General features: G+C 43.6%; 1 protein-coding gene across 19 annotated transcripts in view; it reads left to right on the forward strand.

Annotated features, from left to right (window-relative positions):
- Positions 1–22,969, forward strand: part of fryl (furry homolog, like) — a 553,990-nt gene that overhangs the window by 223,436 nt on the left and 307,585 nt on the right. For all 19 annotated transcript variants that reach the window (XR_005459993.1, XM_038791218.1, XM_038791221.1 and 16 more), the window contains 2 exons: positions 7,862–7,915; positions 17,433–17,572. Coding sequence is in view for 18 of the 19 variants with exons in the window: in XM_038791218.1 (XP_038647146.1) it covers positions 7,862–7,915; positions 17,433–17,572 (194 nt within the window). In the remaining variant the exon portion in view is untranslated. The remainder of the gene's footprint in view (positions 1–7,861; positions 7,916–17,432; positions 17,573–22,969) is intronic.

Here is a 22,969-nt window from a genome sequence, read left to right on the forward strand (position 1 = left end):
GAGAACTTAATAAAATAGAGCACGTGGTGGATTGATGCAGTAAGATTTTGACAGTATTGCTTGTTTTAATAAAATAATTTTTTGAAATGGTGAACGCACATTCTTTTCTGCAAACAATAGATGTTGAGGAAAAGGGTCATACGTTTGAATCTTTTATGCTGATGGTGGAATACATTTTGCAATTTGTGACATAATGAGCATTAAACCAAGAAAATTATGACCAGCTGTGGTAAAATACAGTTGTTACCATTGGTAACAACATACTTCTGAATCAATAAACAATTAAAATTGGCTTGCTTGAAAGAATTTTATGATCTATGCCTGCTGGGATATATTAATAATCCAAACATGCACTTTTTTTGCAATTATCCTTTTTACTGTTGGCTTTCTTGAACAACTTGCTAACTCTGGGAAGGATTTCTCGAAGCTGTAGAATCATAAACTACCTTGAGAAGATTATTATGAACAATTGCTGCATCACAGAGAATGCAAAGTCTTCTATTTGTGACCTTCATGCTCGAGACCTTTATTCTTATCAACAAGTACTGCCATTAAATGGGGATGTATAATTTTAATTTGGAAGAATTGACCAATAGAATGCAGTGACAGCAGCACAACCCTTGATTTCATAGTGCGTGAACCTTGATTAGAACATAGAACATACAGTGCAGAAGGAGGTCATTCGGCCCATCGAGTCTGCACTGACCCACTTCAGCCCTCACTTCCACCCTATCCCCGTAACCCAATAACCCCTCCTAATCTTTTTGGTCACTAAGGGCAATTTATCATGGCCAATCCACCTAACCTGCACGTCTTCGGACTGGGAGGAAACCGGAGGACCCGGAGGAAACCCACGCAGATAGGGGGAAGAACGTGCAGGTTCCGCACAGACAGTGACCCAGCGAGGAATCGAACCTGGGACCCTGGCACTGTGAAGCCACAGTGCTATCTACTTGTGCTACTGTGCTGCCCTAATTCTTCCACACAATTATTCCCTTTGCTGCCTCCATTGATTTGAAAAGCTGTATCTAAACAAAATATTCAAAAAATATGAAATTGATTTTGGCAAATGGAACATCAGATTTTTGGTAGTATTTGCACAAATGATGGACTTTTAGTAATGCCCTTTTCATATGGTATTTCTTTTGAAATTGGAAAATAAACTTTCTCATAGCATACAAGTAAAGATATATGCAGGGTTTCAAAATAACAATGAGGGGAGGATTCAGGTAAAGGGAGTTTTGGAAATCTAAAGAGAAATTGTTCAGATAGTAGAACAGTAGTAGTTTTGGTAAAGGAAAACAAATTGGGACAGGAAGTTAGCAGTAATAGTGCACCAGCAATTGAGGTGTGTGCAAAGAATAGCAGTTAAATAAAAGACTGTTCTGTCTGAATCCATTTGTAATAAGCTAGTCAAAGTAATGGAACAAAGATAAGTGAGTTTGATATAATTCTCATTCCACTGACATGGTTGCATGGTGGTTAAGATTGGTAAAACATTTCAACGTGCACAACATTTTGAAGAGAGAGGCAGAATTAAAAAGAGGGAAAGTAGCCCTGATGAATGCACATGGACAATAGTAGGAGAGGATCTTGCCTCAGTAGATCAGGAAGTAGAATCAGGATGGGGACCAACTAGGGGTCAGAAAACTGGGTAGTTCATAGGTCTCCGAACAGTAGTATGCTGTTGGAGAGAATGAAGCAAGAAATAATTGGAACTTGCAACAAAGGCAATGAAATAATTGTTGTGGGAATTGTAATCGTATTAACTGGATGAATCAAATTGGTGAAGATGATCTATAAGATGAGTTTGCGGAATGTTTTTACGACAGCTTCCTAGAGCGATATGTTGCGGAACCAATAGGGACAATGCAATTTGGATGTGAGGCAGCGAAAAGGTAATTTCATAGTAAAAGATCATCTGGGGAAAATTATGCATTTGAATTCCATCGTAGGTCTGAGGGTAGAGCTAGCTAAGGTTGATTGGATAAGTAGATTCAAAGGAAATGAATCAAAATGTTAAACAAAAATATGTTCCATCAAAAAAAAGTCAGAGAAAGATCCATCCTAGGCTCACTAGAGAAGTTCAGGATTGTATTAGATTATGGGAAGTGGCTTACCATGCTGTGAAGAGTAATAGGCAGCCAGAGGATTGGGGCAGCGTTAGAAACCAGTTTAAGAAAAGCCAAAAGGTTGACTAAAAATTTAATCAAAAAGTGAGAGTATCAGCCAGTAAGGAATATAAACACTGATTTAAGAGCTAGTATGAGGAGCTAACTAAAGTTAATGTTGGTACCTTTGAGTTAGAGATGGAAGAAATGCAACTTGTGTACGGTACACACTGCTTCCATTGTGCGTTATTGATAGACATGGTGCCGATCAAGACAGCTGCTTTGTACTAGATGGTGTCAAACTTCTTGAGTGTTGTTGGAGCCACACTCATCCAGACTGGTGGCGGTGATTCCATCACACTCCTGACTTTTGCCTTGCAGGTGGAGGATTGGCTTTGGAAAGCCAGAAGGTGAGTTACTCTCTGCAAAATTCCCAGTGTCTGATCTGTTGTTGTAACCACAGTGTTTATATGGCTGATTCAGTTCAGTTTTGGTCAGTTGTAACCCCCAAGAATTGATGGTGGGGATTCAGTGAGGGTAATGACATTGGATGGCAAGGCAAAATGGTTGGATTCTCTTGTTGGAGATGATAATTGCCTGTCAAGTGTGTGGCACAAATGTTGCTTACCACTTATCAGTCCAAACCTGAATGTTGTCCAGGTCTTTGCTGTATAAGGGCCTTGTATGATTTTAAGGAGTCATGAATGGTTCTGAGCAGTGTGTAACCATCAGGGAGCATCCCCACTTCTTGCCTTGTGATACAGGGAAGGTCATTGATGAAACATTTGAAGATGGTTGGGCCTAGCACATAATCCCAAGGAACTCCTGTAATGATGTTCTAGGACTGAGATGATTGTCCTCCAACAACCACAACCATTTTCCTTTGTGCCAGTTATCATAGAATTTACAGTGTAGAAGGAGGCTATTCAGCCCATCGAGTCTGCACCGGCTCTTGGAAAGAGCACCCTACTTAAGCCCACACCGTAACCCCATCCCTGTAGCCCAGCAACATCACCTAACCGTTTTTTTTTTGGATACTAAGGGCAATTTAGCATAACCAATCCACCTAACCTGCGCATCTTTGGACTGTGGGAGGAAACCGGAGCACCCGGACGAAACCCACGCGGACACGGGAAGAAAGTGCAGACTCCACACAGACAGTGACTCAAGCCGGGAATCGAACCTGGCACCCTGGAGCTGTGAAGAAACCGTGCTAATCACTGTGTTACCATGCCGCCCTTCCAACTGGTATGGTTCCAACCAGTTGAGAATTTTGCCCCTGGTTTCCAATGACCCCAGTTCTGCTTGGGCCGCTTAATACCACACTTGGTCAAATTTTGCCTTGTTTTCACTTCACCTCTGGAGTTCAGCTCTTTGTCCATGTTTGGACTAAGGCTGTAATGAGATCATAAACTCTGGCCCTGATGGAATCCAAACTAGGCATCCTTGAGCAGATAATTGTTGAGAAAGTGTCACAAGATAGACCCGACGACAGTGTTGATCAGTTTGCTGCTGAGCCGAGAGTAGACTGATGGGACAGGGACAGGCTGGGTTGGATTTCTCCTGCTTTTTGTGTACTGACATACCTGGGCAGTCTTCTACTTTGCCGAGTAAATATCAGTGTTCAGCTGTACTGGAACAGCTTGGCTTGGGGTGCAGGTTCTAGTTGCCCGAATATTGTCAGGGCCGATAGCCGTTGCAGTATCCAGTGCCTTCAGCAGTTTCTTGATATCACATGGAGTGAATCGTATTGACTGAATTTGTGATGTGAGGTCTTCTGGTGGAAGCTGAAATAGATCACGAGCTAAGCACTTCTGGCTGAAGATTGATGCAAATGCAATTTTGTCGTGCAATCATTCCTGGAGCGAAGTATCCTTTCCTCACAGCCGTACAAAATTAAAATAAAATATTGGGCTTTCGGTCCAGTATCCTAACCACTATTGGGGTCTGGTCTGGGATCGTAATAAGTTGATAATGAAAAGAATAGCTGTTGTTTCCAGAATGATATGGTTGAGGGAGTGGAAAAGTTGCAGATGAAATTCAATCCAGAGAAGTGTAAGGTAATGCATTGGGAAGGGCAAGTAAAGCAAGGGAATACTCAATAAATGGTAGGATATTGGGAAGGGTTGAGGAAGTAAAAGACCTTGGAGTGCATGTCCACAGGTCCTTGAAGGTGGCAGGACAGGTGAACAAGATGGTAAAGAAAGCATATGGAATGCTCTCCTTTAGTGGATGATGTATTGAATACAAAAATGGGGATATAATAATGGAACTGTATAAAATACTATTTAATAATCTTTATTAGTGTCACAAGTAGCCTTACATTAACATTGCAACAAAGTTACAGTGAGAATTCTCTAGTCGCAACACTACGGCACTGGTTCGGGTACACAGAGGGAGAATTTAGAATGTCCAATTCACCTAACAAGCACACCTTTCGGAATTTGTGGGATTAAACCGGACGCCCGGAGGAAACCCATGCAAGCACGGGGAGAAAGTGCAGACTCCGCACAGACAATGACCCAAACCGAATATCGAGCCCGGGTCCCTGGTGTTGTAAAGCAACAGTGCTAAACACTGTGCTACCGTGCTGTCCTCTGCTCCCACATCTGGAATTTTGTGAACGGTTCTGATCACATTACAGGAGGAGATAATTGCTCTGGAGAGAGTGCAGAAGAAATTTACAAGAATGTTGCCAGGGCTTGAACCTTGCAGCTATAAGGAAAGATTGAATAGGCTGAGGTTGTTTTCCTTGGAATGGGGAGGTTGAGGGGTGATCTGAGTGACGTGTACAAGATTGAGGGACCTTGATACAGTAGACCGGGATGCCTTGGGGGAGAGGTCAATTACTAAGGGCCATAGATTTAAGGTAATTGGTAGAAGGATTAGAGGGGACATGAGGAAAAACGTCTCGACTCAGAGGGTGGTGGGTGTTTGAAATTCACTGCCTGGTTTGGTGATGGAGGCAGAAACCTTTAGCTCATTTAAAAGGTACCTGGACGTGCATCTGAAGTGCTGTAACCTGCAAGACTGCAGACCGGGTGCTGGAAGATGGGATTAAAATAGGCAGCCAGTTTATTATTTTTTCTTTTTTGACCGATGCGGATATGATGGGCTAAATGGCCTCTTTCTTTGCCCGAACTTTTCTTTGGTTCTATGATTTCAAATGAATACGCTATCATCCTTTTTTTGAGAGTGGATGGAAAAAGTGAATTATGAACACTGACCGTGTAAAATTTCTCTTGTCGTTAGCCTTTTGAGACACCTGATATTCATTAGTTCTTTTTCTGTTGGGTTAAATGATAATCGTTCTGCCTCAACTTATATAGTTCCTTTGGTTAGCAATTTAGTAGTGAATTTTACAGCCTGCCTGGTACTTCTATAAAACTATTTTGTTTTATTCTCAAATGTCTTTAATCATTGTTCTCGAATATTTGGCCATTGTATGCATCGATCAGCAGTAAGCACTACTTCCATCAAAGTCATCTTCATGGGTTGTTCCAGCAGTAATATCCATCATTGCTGATGGTCTAATTCATATTTTGCCCATCCTATGACCAGGCCATTGAATCTGAAGGTGGTCACTATGAGTATATTCCAAGTTTCCCACACTTACCCCACTACACGACCAAGTTATTTAACTTTCTACACAAAGCTTCAGAAAACAGATTATCATGAACATTTGAGTTATCCTGGAAGAAAGGCAGATAACAATCAGACTTCTATATTCTACTAATTATGTCTGACATGTCCAGCTTACTTTTCAGATTTAAAATTCACAGATCAGAATTTAAAAATGCTGAGCACAAAAAGGTATAGCTTTTTCCGACTGTGCTACGTTGAAAGCACTGACAAATCTATATTTTTTTGTTTGCCTCCACTCTGTTTCTTGTAAACATTTGTGTCATTACAACATAAAAGGAAGTCGTTTGGCCCATTGAGTCCACGTCGACTCTTGAGAACAACCCATTCTGTCCCATTCTCCTGTTCTATCCATATAGCCCTGCAAGTTTATTTCTTGCAAATGCCTGTCTAATTTCCTTTTAAAATAATTCATTGTCTTCACTTCCGCTACCCCGGAAGGCAGTGTTAGAGTCATCACCATTCACTGCATTCAAAAAAAGTCCTTCCTCACATCCCCCTGCTTCTCTTGCTCAAATCCTCTGAGCTGTGTCCTTCTCGTCCTTCTTGTCCTTGTACCATTCCTGAACGGGAAAAGCATTTATTTTCCTATCCAAATATGTCATAATCTTGTACACGTCTATCAAAACTCCCAATCATCTTTGCTCCAAGGAGAACAGCTACAGCTTCTCCAACCTAGCTTTAGGATCTTCACATTGTTCCTAAAAGCTGGTGGCTTGAAATGGTGCCATAAACAGCTTTATAAAGGCTCAGTAGAATTTCCCTGCTTTTGTACTCAATGCCTCTATTCCTAAAGCATTTCTTTTCTTTCCTAGCTGATTTCTCAGTATGTTCTGTCACCTTCAAAGACCTATGCCAATGAACCTCCAGGACCCTCTGTACCTGCACATTCTTTAGAACTGTGTTATTAAGTTATTATTTATTGCCTGTCTTTACCTCTTCTGCGCAAATCATTCACCTTACACTTTTCTGAGTTTAATTCGATCTGCCCCTCGTCTGTCTATGTTGCCAGCTTATATATGCCGAGATGCAGTCAGTCATCTCCTCACTGCAAGTTCTTGGCTGAAATCTTTTGAGCAATTTTTCCACAGACTTGGAAGGCACAACAGCAAAGTGCTAAAAAGATGATCTAAAATTGACGTCATGTTTAACACTTATATTGTACAAATGCTGACAGTCGCATAAGTATAAAATCTAAAATATAAGCAGAAAATTATGGAAATACCAGTGAATTGGGCAGCATCTCGGGGAGAAAACCATCTTTCAGATTGATGACCTTTCATTTTTGGGCAGCAGGGTAGCATGGTGGTTAGCATAAATGCTTCACAGCTCCAGGGTCCCAGGTTCGATTCCCGGCTGGGTCACTGTCTGTGTGGAGTCTGCACGTCCTCCCCCTGTGTGCGTGGGTTTCCTCCGGGTGCTCCGGTTTCCTCCCACAGTCCAAAGATGTGCGGGTTAGGTGGATTGGCCATGCTAAATTGCCCGTAGTGTCCTACAAAAAAAAAAGTAAGGTTAAGGGGGGGTTGTTGGGTTATGGGTATAGGGTGGATACGTGGGTTTGAGTAGGGTGATCATGGCTCGGCACAACATTGAGGGCCGAAGGGCCTGTTCTGTGCTGTACTGTTCTATGTTCTATGTTCATTGAAGTGAAAACCGTTAAATATGTAATGGATTTTAAGCAGGTGTAAGGGAAAGATGGTGGGAAAAGGACAAAAGCGAAGAACTGTATGTAATAGGGTGGAAAACGGGAAAGATTAAATGTCCTTTTTTCCACCTTCCCTGCCCCCTAAAATCAATAAAATTTCTAATTTTTCCCATTTCTGATGAAAGGTCATTGACCTAAAACCTTAACTCTGTTTCTGTCTTCCTGGATAGTATTTTGTAGATTTGGTCCCTCGTTACAGTGACAGTTGTCAGAGTTCTAACTTTCTTAGTACTGTCTGAATGATAATTTTTTGTGCGAACTGCTGATATTGAACCAAATGAGATGACTCTCCTTTTGTAGTTTAAGGTCGATAGCCTCAAGTACTACTTGATGGATAATTTTTTTTATTATTTGAAAGCCACAGTGTTGTCACAATTTTCTTTTCTTATTATTCATATTTCAGGAGAAACCATTGTCCAGATCATTGCAAAGAGGTGAAGATTTGCAGTTTGATCAGGTAAGAAAACTGATATAATATTGTCTTTTGTCACACCAAGGGAATGAATATTCATATTCCCAAACCGACAGTTTCGGTTATGATCTAGTATGTTTGTCATGTATATTTTATAATTTATCCTGATACTTCTGAAAATGCAAAATTTTGGTATCTAATTTGTACTGTCCAAAATGGATCTTTCCTCTTTAACATGATTGATTTTCACGCTATTAGTGCGATCGTATCTTAACTTTGTAAGGAAGTTGATGCAGTCATCGCTATTGTATAGGAAGTATTACTGGAATATCTGAATATTGTTTCAAAATAACAAGTATAATAATGCAGCACGGTAGCATGGTTGTTAGCATAAATGCTTCACAGCTCCAGGGTCCCAGGTTCGATTCCCGGCTGGGTCACTGTCTGTGCGGAGTCTGCACGTCCTCCCCGTGTGTGCGTGGGTTTCCTCCGGGTGCTCCGGTTTCCTCCCACAGTCCAAAGATGTGCGGGTTAGGTGGATTAGCCAGGCTAAATTGCCCTTAGTGTCCTAAAAAAATAAGGTTAATGGGGGTTGTTGGGTTACTGGTATAGGGTGGATTGCCCTTAGTGTCCTAAAAAAATAAGGTTAATGGGGGTTGTTGGGTTACTGGTATAGGGTGGATACGTGGGCTTGAGTAGGGTGATCATTGCTCGGCACAACATCGAGGGCCGAAGGGCCTGTTCTGTGCTGTACTGTTCTTAAAAAAAAAAAAAAAAAACATTTTTCTATTCAGTCATTTTGATTTTTCATATACATCAAGCAGAGTGTGTTTTGGTGTCTTGATTCCTACCACAAGCTGCCTTCATGTATGGCAATTGACAGCATTTTACCTTGACCAGTGAACATGTTATGATTTGCTGACAAATAGGGTTCATCTTCTCTTGATCTTGCTGCCTAATTGCTGGTAGCACAGTGATTAGTACAGTTGCTTCACATTGCTAGGGTCCCAGGTTCAATTCCCGGCTTAGGTCACTGTCTGTGCGGAGTCTGCACATTCCCCCCGTGTCTGCATGTGTTTCCTCCCAGAAGTCCCGAAAGACGTGCTTGTTGGGTGAATTGGGCATTCTGAATTTTCCCTCGGTGTACCTGAACAGGCGCCGGAGTGTGGCGTCTAGGGGATTTTCACAGTAACTTCATTACAGTGTTAATGTAAGACTACTTGTGACAATAATAAAGATTATTATTATTATTACCACAAATATGCAGACTCCGCAAAGACCGTGACCTAAGCCAGGAGTTGAACCCGAGTCCCTAGACTGGCCCTAGTCCCTTTCCTCTCAATGTTACTTTTAAAGCTTAATGGCTGAAAATATGGGCTCTGTACACTGTGAATGGGTATTCTCAGGGATCATAAAATCCCTTCTACAATATATAAATGACAGTGTTGCTGAATTTAGCATTAGGAGTGAGGTGTGTGTAGGACTGACATATTTTGAAGAGTGAGAAGAAACAGATTGTATTGAAGGGATATGGCAGTATCTGGAATGATGCAGCATGGTGAGGTAAGAAAGCGAGTGCCAGTATTAACTGACATGGAGTAGGAAGGGAGAGTGCCAGCATGTATCACATTTTTAAAGCCACAGTACAATTAACGTTGTTTGAGTAGGTATTTGAATTTAAATGTGCTTGTGTTTTGGTTTGTGCATATCTTTCTCCCAGACTTGATGGGCTAAATGACCTGATTTGTTTTGTGCTATAGCCTTTTATGATTCAAAGTGTCAGTGTTGGGTGGAAAACATCATTTGGCATGGTTTGCACATGTGACATCACTGGGATGGTGGTCAGGAACAGGAGCCTTAACTGACTTGTTCTTGCACCCCTTTGTATTACAGGAATTCTGAATCCATTCATCATGGCTTTTATCTCAACTGAGACCAATTAACACAATATTGGAGGCGAGTGATCCCGGGGCCTTATTGAAGTGAACTGTGCAATTGTAAACTGAGCAGTGCACTTAGAGAATTACAGAAAGGCCACTCACTTCAGCACAATTTACCTTGTGCTATTCCCCTGCTGTTCCCACAACCCTGCATGTTCCTGCCTCCACCCAACACTCTGGCACGGCGTTCTATAATAATAATCTTTATTGTCACAAGTATCTAGACCTTGTTGTTTCTATTTTTTTTTTATAAATTTAGATTACCCAATTATTTTTTCCAATTAAGGGGCAATTTAGCGTGGCCAATCCACCTACTCTGCACATTTTTGGGTTGTGGGGGTGAAACCCACGCAGACACGGGGAGAATGTGCAAACTCCACACGGACAGTGACCCAGAGCCGGGATCGAACCTGGGACCTCAGCGCCGTGAGGCGGTTGTGCTAACCACTAGGCCACCGTGCTGCCCTTGTTGTTTCTATTTAAGCAAACTTGAAAACTTTCTCCAGAAAGAATTTGGTGAATCTCATCATCAAATTTAAAATTAAAAAGCTTGACAGTGTGAAATAGCCAAAATGAAAGAAAATTGAGTATGACCAAGGGTATTATACAATTCGTCCATTTATAGATTACTCCATTAAATATTAATATATGCAATTTCTAGAAAAGAGGCTATATTTGAATAACGCATGACTGGCTCAGATAAGATTGAGTTGAAACTCAACCTTGACTATTTTATCCTATAATCAAACACTTGATGCTACTAGCAGATTTTGGAGCTGACAAACTGAACAGCATGGATTTTGTTAATTCTATTTCTGAGGGCATCTCAGAAACAACGTAACATTGGGCACCAGCTCTCCAGCTCTGCCTTAAAAATATTCAAAGACTATTTCAATAACCTTGTCAGAAAGAGAGTTCTAAAGACTCAAGACCCGCAGAGTGAAAAAGTTCTGCCTCATCTCAGTTTTAAATGGACGACATTTAAACAGTGACCCCTAGTTCTAGATTCTCCGACGAGAGGAAGCATCCTCTCCACATGCATCCAGTCAAGACCCCTCAGGATCCATTATGTTTCAATCAAGATGCCTCTTGCTCTTAATTCAGGTGGATACAAACCGAGCCTGTCCAACCCTTCCTCATCAGGGGCAGCACGGTAGCATTGTGGATAACACAATCGCTTCACAGCTCCAGGGTCCCAGGTTCGATTCCGGCTTGGGTCACTGTCTGTGCGGAGTCTGCACATCCTCCCCGTGTCTGCGTGGGTTTCCTCCGGGTGCTCCGGTTTCCTCCCACAGTCCAAAGATGTGCAGGTTAGGTGGATTGGCTATGATAAATTGCCCTTAGTGTCCAAAATTGCCCTTAGTGTTGGGTGGGGTTACTGGGTTATGGGGATAGGGTGGAGGTGTTAACCTTGGGTAGGGTGCTCTTGCCAGGAGCCGGTGCAGACTCGATGGGCTGAATGGCCTCCTTCTGCACTGTAAATTCTATGTAAAAAATAAGACAACCCAGCCATTCAAGTCTAGTAAACCTATTCTCAACTGCTTCTAATGCATTTACATCCTTTTAATAAGGAGACCAATACTGTACACAGAATTCCAGATGTGGTCTCACCAATGACCTGTATAACTGAAGTATAACCTCCCAATTTTGTATTCCACTCCCTTTGCAATGAGCAATAGCATTGTATTAGCTTTCCTAATTACTGGCTGTACTGCAAACTTAACATTTTACGATTCATGCACAATGACACCCGGATTCCTCTATATCTCAGAGCTCTGCAATCTCTCACCATTTAGATAATATGCTTTTTTAATCTTCTTGCTATAATTGACAATTTCCCACATTGTACTCCAATTTCCAGATATTTGCCCACTCAACCTATTTATATCCATTTGTTGCCTCCTTATGTCCTCTTCACAACTTATTTTCCTAGCTATCTTTGTGTCATCAGCAAATTTAACAACCATATATACTGTTGGAGCCTTCATCCAAGTCATTTATATAAATTGTAAGAAGTTGAGACCCCAGTGATGATCCTTGTAGCGCACAACTTATTCCGTCTTGACAACCTCAAAATGATCCATTCATGCCAACTTTGTTTCCTGTTAGCTAGCCAATCTTCTATCCATGCCAGTATGTTGCCCACGACACCATTTTGTTTTCCACAATAACCTTTGCTGTAGCACCATATCAAGTGTCTTCTGAAAATAGACGGTGAGTTACTCACTGCAGAATTCCCAACCTCTGACCTTACTTTGTAGCACAGTATTTATATAGCTGGTCCAATTCAGTTTCTGGTAAATAATAAGCCCCAGGATGTTGATGTTGGAGGAATCAGCAATGATGATGATGACATTGAAGACCAAACAGAAAGGGGAGATGCTCTTTTTTGGAGATGGTCATTGCCTGGCATCTGTGTGCCACTTATCAGCTCAAGCCTGAATTTTTTTCACATCTTTGATAGGGAGAAAAAAATACTGCCATTTGGCTATAGTTCATTTCACTCTCACTCTTGAGAAAACCAGACGAAGATTCTTGTTTCAAACAAGGCCTTTATTTCGAGCTATAGCCTGACCCCAGTGTGCCAACTAGTGGCACACCAAAGAGCCTGATTCACAGATTGTGCAGACAGTTGTATTGACCTGCAGCAATCACCTGGAGTTGAGGTGATTGAACTCCAACAATTTTACTGGAGCTCCTTGATGCCCCACTTGTTCATTTTCTGCCTTAAATGTCAAGGGCAGTTGCTGTCACCTCACCTTTGGAATTCCGCTTTTTTGTCGATGTTTGGACCAAAGCTGTAATGAGGCCTGGAGCTGAGGGCTCTGGTAGAATTCAAACTGAGTGTCAGTGAGCAGGTTATTGTTGAATAAGTGCCGCTTGACGACACTGCCAACGTCACCATCCATCATTTTGCTGATGAACGAGAGTTGGGCTAATGGGCTGATAGTTGGCTGGATTGGATTTTTCTCCTTTTGTGGACAGGGTATAACCATGGGCAGTTTTCCACAAGGTCAGGCAGATGCCTGTATTGTTTGCTGCATTGGTTTGGCTTGGATAATGCCATGACTACTACAGTACTATTTCCAGATTATTGCCTTTGTTGTATCCAGTGTCTTTTGCCATTTCTTGACAACACATGGTGAGAATCAAATTCTCTGTAGATTGATGGCTGTGATGATGAGATCTCTCCAGAAGAGGCCAAGATAGATCATCCCCTTGGCTTATGTTGTTAGAAATACCGCTGCATTGATGTGCTGGCCTCCAGGACGGAAATGTTTGTGTAGCCTGCTTGTTGTGAGATGGTAGCAAATATTTAGAAGATGAAAAGTTAAAAAGCTGTCAGCAATGAAGGTAACAATGAATATAAAATCGTTAAAATGCATTTGTTTCGGAAAGGAAATAAACTGCAAGCATGATTCACATTATTGGTGACAATCAAAGTAGGTTGTGAATTTGCAGCAAGGTGGCACAGTGGTTAGCACTGCTACCTCATTGTCGGTCTATGCCGATGACCTCTTGATGTAGGTAGAGAGACACCATAAAGTAAGGGGTAAAATTCTTAAGGATTGCAGGAGCAGAGGGACCTGGGTGGATTGATCATTGAAGTTGGAAGGGCAAGATGGGGCGGGCAGTTAATAAAGCATATTATGGGAGTTCCAGTGGCGGCTATGGAGTGAGTAGTCGCACATAAGGTGGCTCCTGCCTGAGGACTGATTCGTGGACCGAGGTTTGTTGGCTGGATTAGAATGTTGTACAGGGCCTCCAGGGCTAGTGTGCGCATGAACACTACGTGTTCGGAGTATTTATGTTTGCACTGGGGAACAAGGCAGGAACGTCCACTGTCTTCATTACTTTTTGCATTGGTGATTAAACCATTGGCGATGCCGCTTAGGGCTTCAACGGCGTGGAGAGGAATAGGGAGGGGGGATGGGGTGGAGCATCGAATGTCCCTGTATGCAGATGATCTGCTGCTAAATATTACAGACCCGATTTCTAGTATAGATAGGATTAAGAGAACACTGACTAAATTTGGTTAATTTTTGGGGTATAAGCTCAATGTGGGAAAGAACGAGATGTTCTAGGTTAATGCCCAGATGCAGGGGAGGAATTGGAGAAGTTGCCGTTTCGGTTAATTAAGTCGGGTTTTTGGTATCTGGGGATACAGGTGGCGCATAGTTGGGCTCAGTTGCATAAATTAAATTTGGCTAATTTGGTGGATATGGTGAAGGAGGATTTTAAGAGGTGGGATGTTCTTCCGCTATCATTGGTGGGACGGATCCAGACATGAAGATGATGGTTCTCCTTATGTTTTTTGTTTGTCATTTCAAATCTCCCGATCTTCTTGCCCAAATCTCTTTTTGGGAGGGTAAACATGATGATTTTGGACTTTTATATGGGCGGGTAGAGTACCTCTGATTAGGAGGGTATTCTTGGTGGATGGAAGGTTTGGCATTGCCAAATTTGCTGAATTATTACTGGGCAGTGAACGTGGAGGAGGTTCGGAAGTGGGTTGTGGAGGAAGGGTCGGTGTGGAGGAGGTGATGGAGGAGGCTTCATGCAGGGGTTAAATTTGAGGCCACTGGTGATGGTGTCTATTCCGTTCTCGCTGGCGAAGTACTCCACGGGTCAGATGGCCGTTGCCTCACTTAGGGTATGGAATCAGTTGAGGCAACATTTTAATATACAGGGAATTCAGCTTTGGCACCAATCTGGAGTACTCTTAGATTTGTCCCAGCAGGTTTTGCTTCAACGTACAGGGCGTGGGAGCGGGAGAGGATAGAGAGGTTTAGCGCTCTGTCCGTGGATAGCAAGTTTGCAGAGTTCGGAGAGCTGGTAGAGAAGTTTGAATTACCGAAGGGGAATGGGTTTCGGTACCTCCAGATTAGTGATTTTGTGAGAAAGGAGCTGGCTATGTTTCCACGGTGGTTGTCCTCTTCGGTGCTTGAAAAGATTATGTCTGAGGATGAGATAGGAGAGGCAAGGTCTCTGATATTTACGGGTAGTTAATGGAATGGGAAAAAACCTCATTGGAGGAGATAAAGAGGAAGTGAGAGATGGAGCTGTATGGGAGATTTGAAGGGGGTGTGTGGAATGAGGCCCTGCGGAGGATAAATTCGACCTCTTGGTGTGCGATATTGCGTTTAATTTAATTCAATTTAAGGTGGGACAGAGGGTTCACATAACAAAGTTGAGTATGAGTTAGTTTTTCCTGGCTGTGGAGGATAGATGTGGGCGATGTTCAAGGGAGTTGGCAAACCAGACTCGTATGTTTTGGTCTTGCCTGAAATCCGTGCAGTTTTGGGAGCCTACGGCAGAGACTTTTGGGGTGAAGGTGGCTCTGAGCTCGTGGGTGGCGATATTTGGGGTTTCGGGATCCGGGAGTGCAGATGGGGAGGGTGGCTGACTTCTTGGCCTTTGCCTCCCTGATAGCCTGGAAGAAGATCTTGTTAGGGTTGTGAGTTCCAGAGCTGCCTGAGGCGGAGGCATGGGTAGGTGGGGTTTGGGGGAATTCCTGCATTTGGAGAAAATGAAGTTTGCCATTATGCGGGGTCAGAGGAGGGGTTCTACTTGAGGTGGAAACTGTTTAGCTCTTTCTTTAAGGACGACTAAACATCAGCAGGTGGGGGAGGGGGGGTTATTATTGTTTTTTTTTCAATTACTTTTCTTTTCCATTTGTGTTATTGTATTTTAGCTAAGAAATGGGGCAAGTGGAGTTTATGGTGGACGGGGTGGGGGGGGGGGGGGGGTGGCTGTTGTTTCAGGAAAATAGTGTAAAGGTGGTTGTATTGTATTGTGTGCTGTGTATATTAAATGAAAATATCTTGAATATAATAATTAAAAGCAATGAGCTTATGCTGAATGTATACAGGACATTAATTAGACCCTCAGTTGGAATATTGTGTGCAGTTCTGAGAGCTACACTATTGGAATGATGTGAACACATTGGAGAGAGGGTGGAAGAGATCTACAAGAATGGTTCCAGGGATGAAAAAATTCAGTTATAAGGATAGATTGGAGAGTTGGGTCTGTTTTCCCTGGAGAGAAGAAGACTTAAGAGGAGATTTGACAGAAATGTTCAAAATCATGAGGGGACTGGGTAGGGTAGACGGGGAGAAGCTGTTCCAGCTCATAAAAGAATCAAAAACAAAAGGGCACAGATTTAAAGTGATTTGCAAAGGAAGCAAATGAGAAAAAACTTTTTATACAAGTGATTCTGGTCCGGAATGCACTGCCTGGTGGTGGGTGGTGGAGGCACGTTCAATCAAGGTATTCAAGAGGGCAATCGAAACAATGTGCAAAGGTATGGGGAAAAGGTGCAGGAATGACACGAAGTCATGATGCTCGTTTGGAGAGCCAGTGCAGACACTGGGTGTCTTTAAGACAGAGATAGATAGGTTATTGATTAATAAGGGGATGCAGGGTTATGGGGAGAAGGCAGGAGAATGGGGACGAGAAACATATCAGCCATGATTGAATGGTGGAGCAGACTTGATGGGCTGGATGGCCTAATTTTGCTTGTATGACTTATGGTCTTGGGTGATTCTGAAAATGAAATGAAATGAAAATCGCTTATTGTCACGAGTAGGCTTCAATGAAGTTACTGTGAAAAGCCCCTAGTCGCCACATTCCGGCGCCTGTCCGGGGAGGTTGGTACGGGAATCGAACCGTGCTGCTGGCCTGCTTGGTCTGCTTTAAAAGCCAGCGATTTAGTCTGGTGAGCTAAACCAGCCCTCTGTGATGGTATTGAAATGGTGTACTTTAAACTCCTGTGCCTTTGAAAATGTTTGCATAAAAGACTGCTGCACTGGTGTAAATTGGCATTCCAAGGTAAGAACAGTAAATTAAATTGGCTGAAGTAATCCACAAATGAGTATTTGTTAGTGGGCTACGTGTTAGGTTCCTAGAATCCCAAGAGTGTAGAAAGAGACCATTCGGGCCATCATGTCTGCACCGACCCTCTGAAAGAGCACCCTGCCTAGACCCACTCCTCCTATCTCCTTAACCCCACTTAACCTGCACCCATCTTTGATCACAATGGGGGAATTTGGTAATTTTATTTTACCATGGCCAATTCAGCTAACCTGCACATTTTTGTACTGTGGGAGGAAACCGAAGCACCCTGAGGAAAGCCATCTGGTTCAGCAATGTCCTTAAAAAAGGAACATTGCAGTCCTTATCCCATGCGGCCTAAACATTATTCCAGTCCAATGACACCATGGTTTTAACTATCCTCCAAAGTGATATACCAAGCCTTTCATTTGTTAGGGATAGGAAATAAGGAAATAATTTAGCAATATATCTCTGAAATGCCACAGTGATTTGTACACAATTAATTTCACTGTGCAACATGATGGTGATTATTGATAATATCCTGACCTTGTGAGAAATGCTTGTACGACAAAGGACTCCAAAGTCAGCTGTAAGAATTCATTAAAAAATCTTCAAAGAATCAGTGCATAAAAACTACTGCAGACTTGTGTTGGGTTGGGGTTCAAGGCAAATGGCCACAATTGCGGTTGAGATAAGAATGGTACATTTTATTGTTTCATGCGCATAAACCTTTTGGATGTTTTCTTCTCTGAAAGTTGGTTTATTTGTGTCCTGATTTTGTTTTGTAGGTGATTAGCTCTATGAGCTCGGTAGCAGAACACTGCCTTCCCTCTCTACTTCGCACCTTGTTTGATTGGTATAGGCGGCAGAATGGAACAGAAGATGAATCCTATGAATATAGGCCGCGGTCAAGTACAAAATCGAAAGGGTAATTAATTTTTTTTTCTCAAAACGTAAAACAATCCAGTGTTGCTTTTAAAAATCTTTTACATTTCCCTCTGTATCAATCCCCAGCCCCTTCCATTTGTTGCCTCAGGGTCCTTTCCTGGGTCACGTATTATACAATGGGCAGCTATCTTTTATAATATAGCTATATTATTCTTGCCACAAGTGGACATTAACACTGCAATGAAGTTACTGTGTTAGTCCCCTAGTTGCCACACTCCGGCGTCTGTTCGGATACACAGAGGGAGAATTCAGAATGTCCAATTCACCTAATAGGCATATCTTTCAGGAATTGTGGGAGGAAACCGGAGCACCCGGAGGAAACCCATGCAGACACAGGGAAAATGTGCAGACATGGGGCCCCCATGTTTCTTCTTCTTTGTCGGACGTTTTGGGGATCCTTGGAATCTTTCTTTCTTTCCCCCTACCCCCCTACACTAATATATACCATGAACATCTTGTCTATCAGTTTGAAAAAGGCCTTGGGGACATAGATCGATATGGACCTGAACTGGAAGGACTTGGGTTGTACGTTCATCTTGATCATCTGTACCCTCCCCGCCAGTATCCGTGTCAAGTCATGGGCAATCTGAACCCCCAGGTAGTGGAATTTATTTTGGGCTAGTTTAAATGGCAGTCCCTCCAATTCTGCCCCTCCGCCTCTTGGGTTCACTCTTGTTCATGTTGAGTAAGTAGCTGGAGAAGGCTCCAAACTCTCTCAGGAACTTCGTGATTCCTTCCATGCTGCTTTGCGCGTCTGAGATGTAGAGAACCAGGTCACCTGCATAGAGCCAGACTCTGTGCTCTCTGCCCCCTCTTCGGAATCCCTTCCAGCTTCTCGCTGCTCTCAGGACGATCTCCAGCGGCATGATTGCCAGAGGCAGGGCAGCACGGTGGCCTAGTGGTTAGCACAACTGCCTCACGGCGCTGAGGTCCCAGGTTCGATCCCGGCTCTGGGTCACTGTCTGTGTGGAGTTTGCACATTCTCCCCGTGTCTGTGTGGGTTTCGCCCCCACAACCCAAAATTGTGCAGAGTAGGTGGATTTGCCACGCTAAATTGCCCCTTAATTGGAAAAATAATTGGGTAATCTAAATTTAAAAAAAAAAAACGATTGCCAGAGGAAATGGGGGCGGGGACAGTGGACATCCTGCCTTGTGCCTCTGGATGGGATTGTAATCGTATTCAGCAATCGTCTAATGTTCGTTGTTAGCTTTCTCTCCTTTACAAAGCCCACCTGGTCCTCTACGACCACTTCTGTTTCGCAGTTCTCCAGATGCTTAGCCAGACCTTTTGCGAGTATCTTCGCATCTACATTGAGCAGCGAAATGGGTCTGTATGATCTGCATTCCAGTTTTTCTCCGTCCGTTTTGCGTATCAGCGATATGGTGGCCTGTGTTAGCGTTGGAGGCAGGGAGGGCCTCGCTCGCGAGCCTGCAAACATCTTCTGCAGGTAAGGGGCCAGTGCCGTCAGAATCATTTTGTAGAAGTCCTGGCGCCTTCCCTACCTGCATGGAGTTGATACTCTCCTTGACCTCTGCCAGTCCCAGTGGTGCTTCCAGCCTCCTCCGTCTATCGTCCCCCGTGACTGGCATTTCCAGTCCGTCGAGGAACTGTTTCATTCCCAAGTCCCTGTTGGGGGGCTCGGAGGTGTACAGTCCTCGAAAACTTTGTTTAAATGTTTTGGTTTGACCAGTCCGCCTCTGCTATTCTTTACCTGTGCTATTTCCGTCAGGGCTGCCTGCTTTCTCAGCTGGTGAACCAACAGGCGTTCGTAGAAAGTCCCCGTGTCTGGTGGAGTTGGTGCACTGCTTTCCTGGTGGATAGCAGGTTAAAAACCATTTGTAGCTTTTTCCTCTTCGCTAGAAGCTTGGCAGTCGAGTCCCGGAGTATCTTTTATCGACTTCCAGTATGGAGTCGATCAGTTGTTGCCCAGCAGCCCCCTCTTCCCTGTCTATGCGTGCCTTATAGGTGATAATTTATTTCCTAATCACAGTCTTCAGTGCCTCCCAGAATGTGGAAGATGAGACCGTTTATGTGGAGCGGAGTCAGAGATTATTGCGGAGCATTTCACTCTGACTATCTCTGGAAGCACTGATTTTCCCCATTACAAAGAAGTTGCTGCGGGTGTAGAACTTGTGTACTGGCGAGAGAAGCGAGAATTCCTTCTCACCTGGGTGCATGTACCGTCATGGGTCCAATGCACCTATCTGTTCCATAGATGTTCCCAATTCTATGGCCATGCCTGCCGTTTTCCTCGTTCTGGGGTTTGATCACAAAGGGGGAATTTGGTAATTTTGTTTTACCATGGCCAATTCAGCTAACCTGCACATTTTTGTACTGTGGGAGGAAACCAAAGCACCCAGAGTAAAGTCATCTGGTTCAGCAATGTCCTTAAAAAAAGGAACGCTGCAGTCCTAAACATTATTCCAGTCCAATGACACCATGGTTGGCACTTAACTATCTTCCAAAGTGATCTACCAAGCCTTTCATTTGTTAGGGATAGGAAATAAGGGTATTTATTGAGCAATATATCTCTGAAAGTAAATTTGTACACACTTAATTTCACTGTGCAACATGATGGTGATTATTGAAAATATCCTGACCTTGCGAGAAATGCTTGTACGACAATGGACTCCAAAGTCAGCTGTGAGACTTCATTAAAAAATCTTCAAAGAATCAGTGCATAAAAACTACTACAGACTTGTGTTGGGTTGGGGTTCAAGGTAAATGGCCACGATTGCGGTTGCGATAAGAATGGTACATTTTATTGTTTCATTTCAGGTCCTTTAGTGGGTCCTGTTGTCATGTGAGAGTACCTTTAAGAAATGGGTGTTTAAGAAATGTACCTTTAAGAAATGAAGCTGCTCATGTTACTGGAGTGATGTCAGAGTGTGGGTGGAGCTGAGCTCTACTTCTGCTTTTTTGTTTCAGTTTGAGAAAAAGCTTGGGTGTGTCTGTGTTTTTCATTGAGCTGCAACTGAAGTCTACCATCCAAAGACTATCTTAATCATTTGGTGAATTCAGAATTATAAATGTTTTCAGTATTTAATGTAAACCCTGATGTGCTTCTGTTTGTGGGTTTGTTAAGTCTTTTGGATGTTAAAAGGACAGCATACAGATTACTTAGTGTTGTATTCTTTGGGGGGGTGCTTTTGATTTACTGGTTGCTAAGATGTTCACTATTTGTTTTAGAAAGGTTAACTTGAGTTCATAGAATAAACATTGTTTTGTTTTTAAAAATACTTGTCCTTTTCTGCTGTACCACACCTGTAGAGTGGGTCGTGTGCTCCCCATACCACAATCTATTAAAAGTTGTGGGTCAGGTGAACTCCATGATACCTTAGGGATTCTCTAAACCCTGACCCATAATACTGTACACAGTTAAAGTCTCCCCTCATGATCAGTCGGTACGTGTCTATGTCGGGGATTTTCTCCATGGTCTTCTTTACAGATTCTGTGTCATCCCAGTTTGGAGCCAGTCAGAACACCATTGACCATATCCGTAACTGTCCTTGTTGCAGTAAACGTCCTCTTGCTTATCAATATGGCTACTCCCTTGGCTCTTGTCCTGCTGCCCCCCTCGGCGGGTTCCCCCCCACCCCCTTGCCGTTTTGTTCCCCCTGTGATTTTGTTTCCCCCACTCCTCTCACCCACCCACCCCTGTATCTCCCCTCTTCTGTCTATCTCTCTGCCTCTCCCCCCCCCCCCCCCGATTCTGTGCGCCCCACCCCCACGAGATGCGCTCTCCCCGGTGGAAGAGGCCCCCCTTTCACTTGTATCTCCTTGTGTTAGCTTTCGCGCTAGTGTGGTGGCCCTCTTCCCAGGGCCGATGTGACCCCTTCCGATGCCTGCTCTCCTGGTGTCCCTACTATCTCCTCCTCACCCTCCCATGTGCTCTGCTGCACCCTCCCCTCCTTTATATGTGCTGGTTCCCCTGTTCATAGCGAGGCGCGCAAAATTGTCCATTGTCATGTGAGAGTATCTTTAAGAAATGGGTGTTTAAGAAATGTACCTTTAAGAAATGGGTGTTTATCAGTGATGTCAGTGTGGGTGGAGCTGGGCTGTCTCAGCTTTTTACTTTTGTTTTAGGCTGTTTGCTGCAGGGTGTGTTTTAGTTTTGTTTTCAGTGTTGGAGCTGAGGACAGACAAAGCAGGTGTACTGTTGATCTCACTGCCGTGAAAAGACTACCTCTTGATCATTTGGTGAATTTAGAATTATAAATGTGTTCAGTAGTGAATGTAAACCTGATGTGCTTCTGTTAAAAGATGTTTCTTTTGTCTTCTGGATGTTGTTTGGGAAGTTATTAAGGATTACTGAGTGTTGTATTCTTTGGGGTTGTATTTGAATTGATGGTTGCTAAGATGTTCATTGTATGTTTTAAAAAGGTTAACTTGAGTTTATAGAATAAACATTGTTTTGCTTTAAAAAATACTTTTCCATTTCTGCTGCACCACACCTGTAGAGTGGGCCGTGTGCTCCCCATACCACAATCTATTAAAAGTTGTGGGTCAGGTGAACTCCATGATACACTTTGGGGTTCTCTAAACCCTGGCCCATAACACCATTGATTTCCTCCGCCTCCTCTGTGCCTTCCTTATTGCTGCCTATCTTGCTGCCTGTCCAAACCGTTCTTACGGACGAACCCGTCCGCCTCTGCAGCATCAGTAAAATAATGTTCCTTGCCCTGATATGTTACCCAGAGCCTGGCTGGGGATAGTATCCCAAATCTGATTTTGTTTTTATAAAGGGTTGAATGATTAAATTCCGCCCTGTGCTTTGCCAGGTCCACCCCAGTGTGCTGGTAGACTCTGATTTTATGTCCCTCTGAGTTGCTGGCCCAGTGAAGGATCCTTTCCTGGTCCTGCGACTGTTCTCGGCTGCTTTCCATCTTGGGTTTTGATTGGAGTGAATTGTGAGCTCTGTTTGATCCCTGGCGGCTTGGGGTAGCTGTCCCACCCCACTAGGCTGCCCAGCATTTGAGCCAGGTAGTCGGTTGGGTCCCTGCCTTTGATTCCCTTTGGCAGGCCCACTGTTTGGGTGTTCTGCCGCTTTGACCGATTTTCTTGGTCCTCGCCCTTCCCTTCCAGGCTCCCCTGGTCACCACCAATCTCTTGTTTTCGGCCTTCAGGGCGATGATTCAGTTGCTCTGGTAAATCGGTGCTTTTTCCAGCTCCCTTACCGTGCTCCCCTGGGCTCCTAGTCTCTTTCCCATGTCGTCGAGAGCCATCTGCATGGTGGCTAGCATCTTCGCCACCTCAAATGCCGCCTTTGTCTCAGCCTTGATGTCGTCCCTCATCGCCTTCAGTTCCCCGGTGAGGAATGTCTTCCATCCATTGCTGGGGAGGGGCCCCTCGCCTCGTGGGTCCGCTGACCCACTT

The sequence above is a fragment of the Scyliorhinus canicula genome, chromosome 3 (assembly GCF_902713615.1).
Source record: "Scyliorhinus canicula chromosome 3, sScyCan1.1, whole genome shotgun sequence".
In the NCBI taxonomy this organism is placed as follows: Eukaryota; Metazoa; Chordata; class Chondrichthyes; order Carcharhiniformes; family Scyliorhinidae; genus Scyliorhinus; species Scyliorhinus canicula.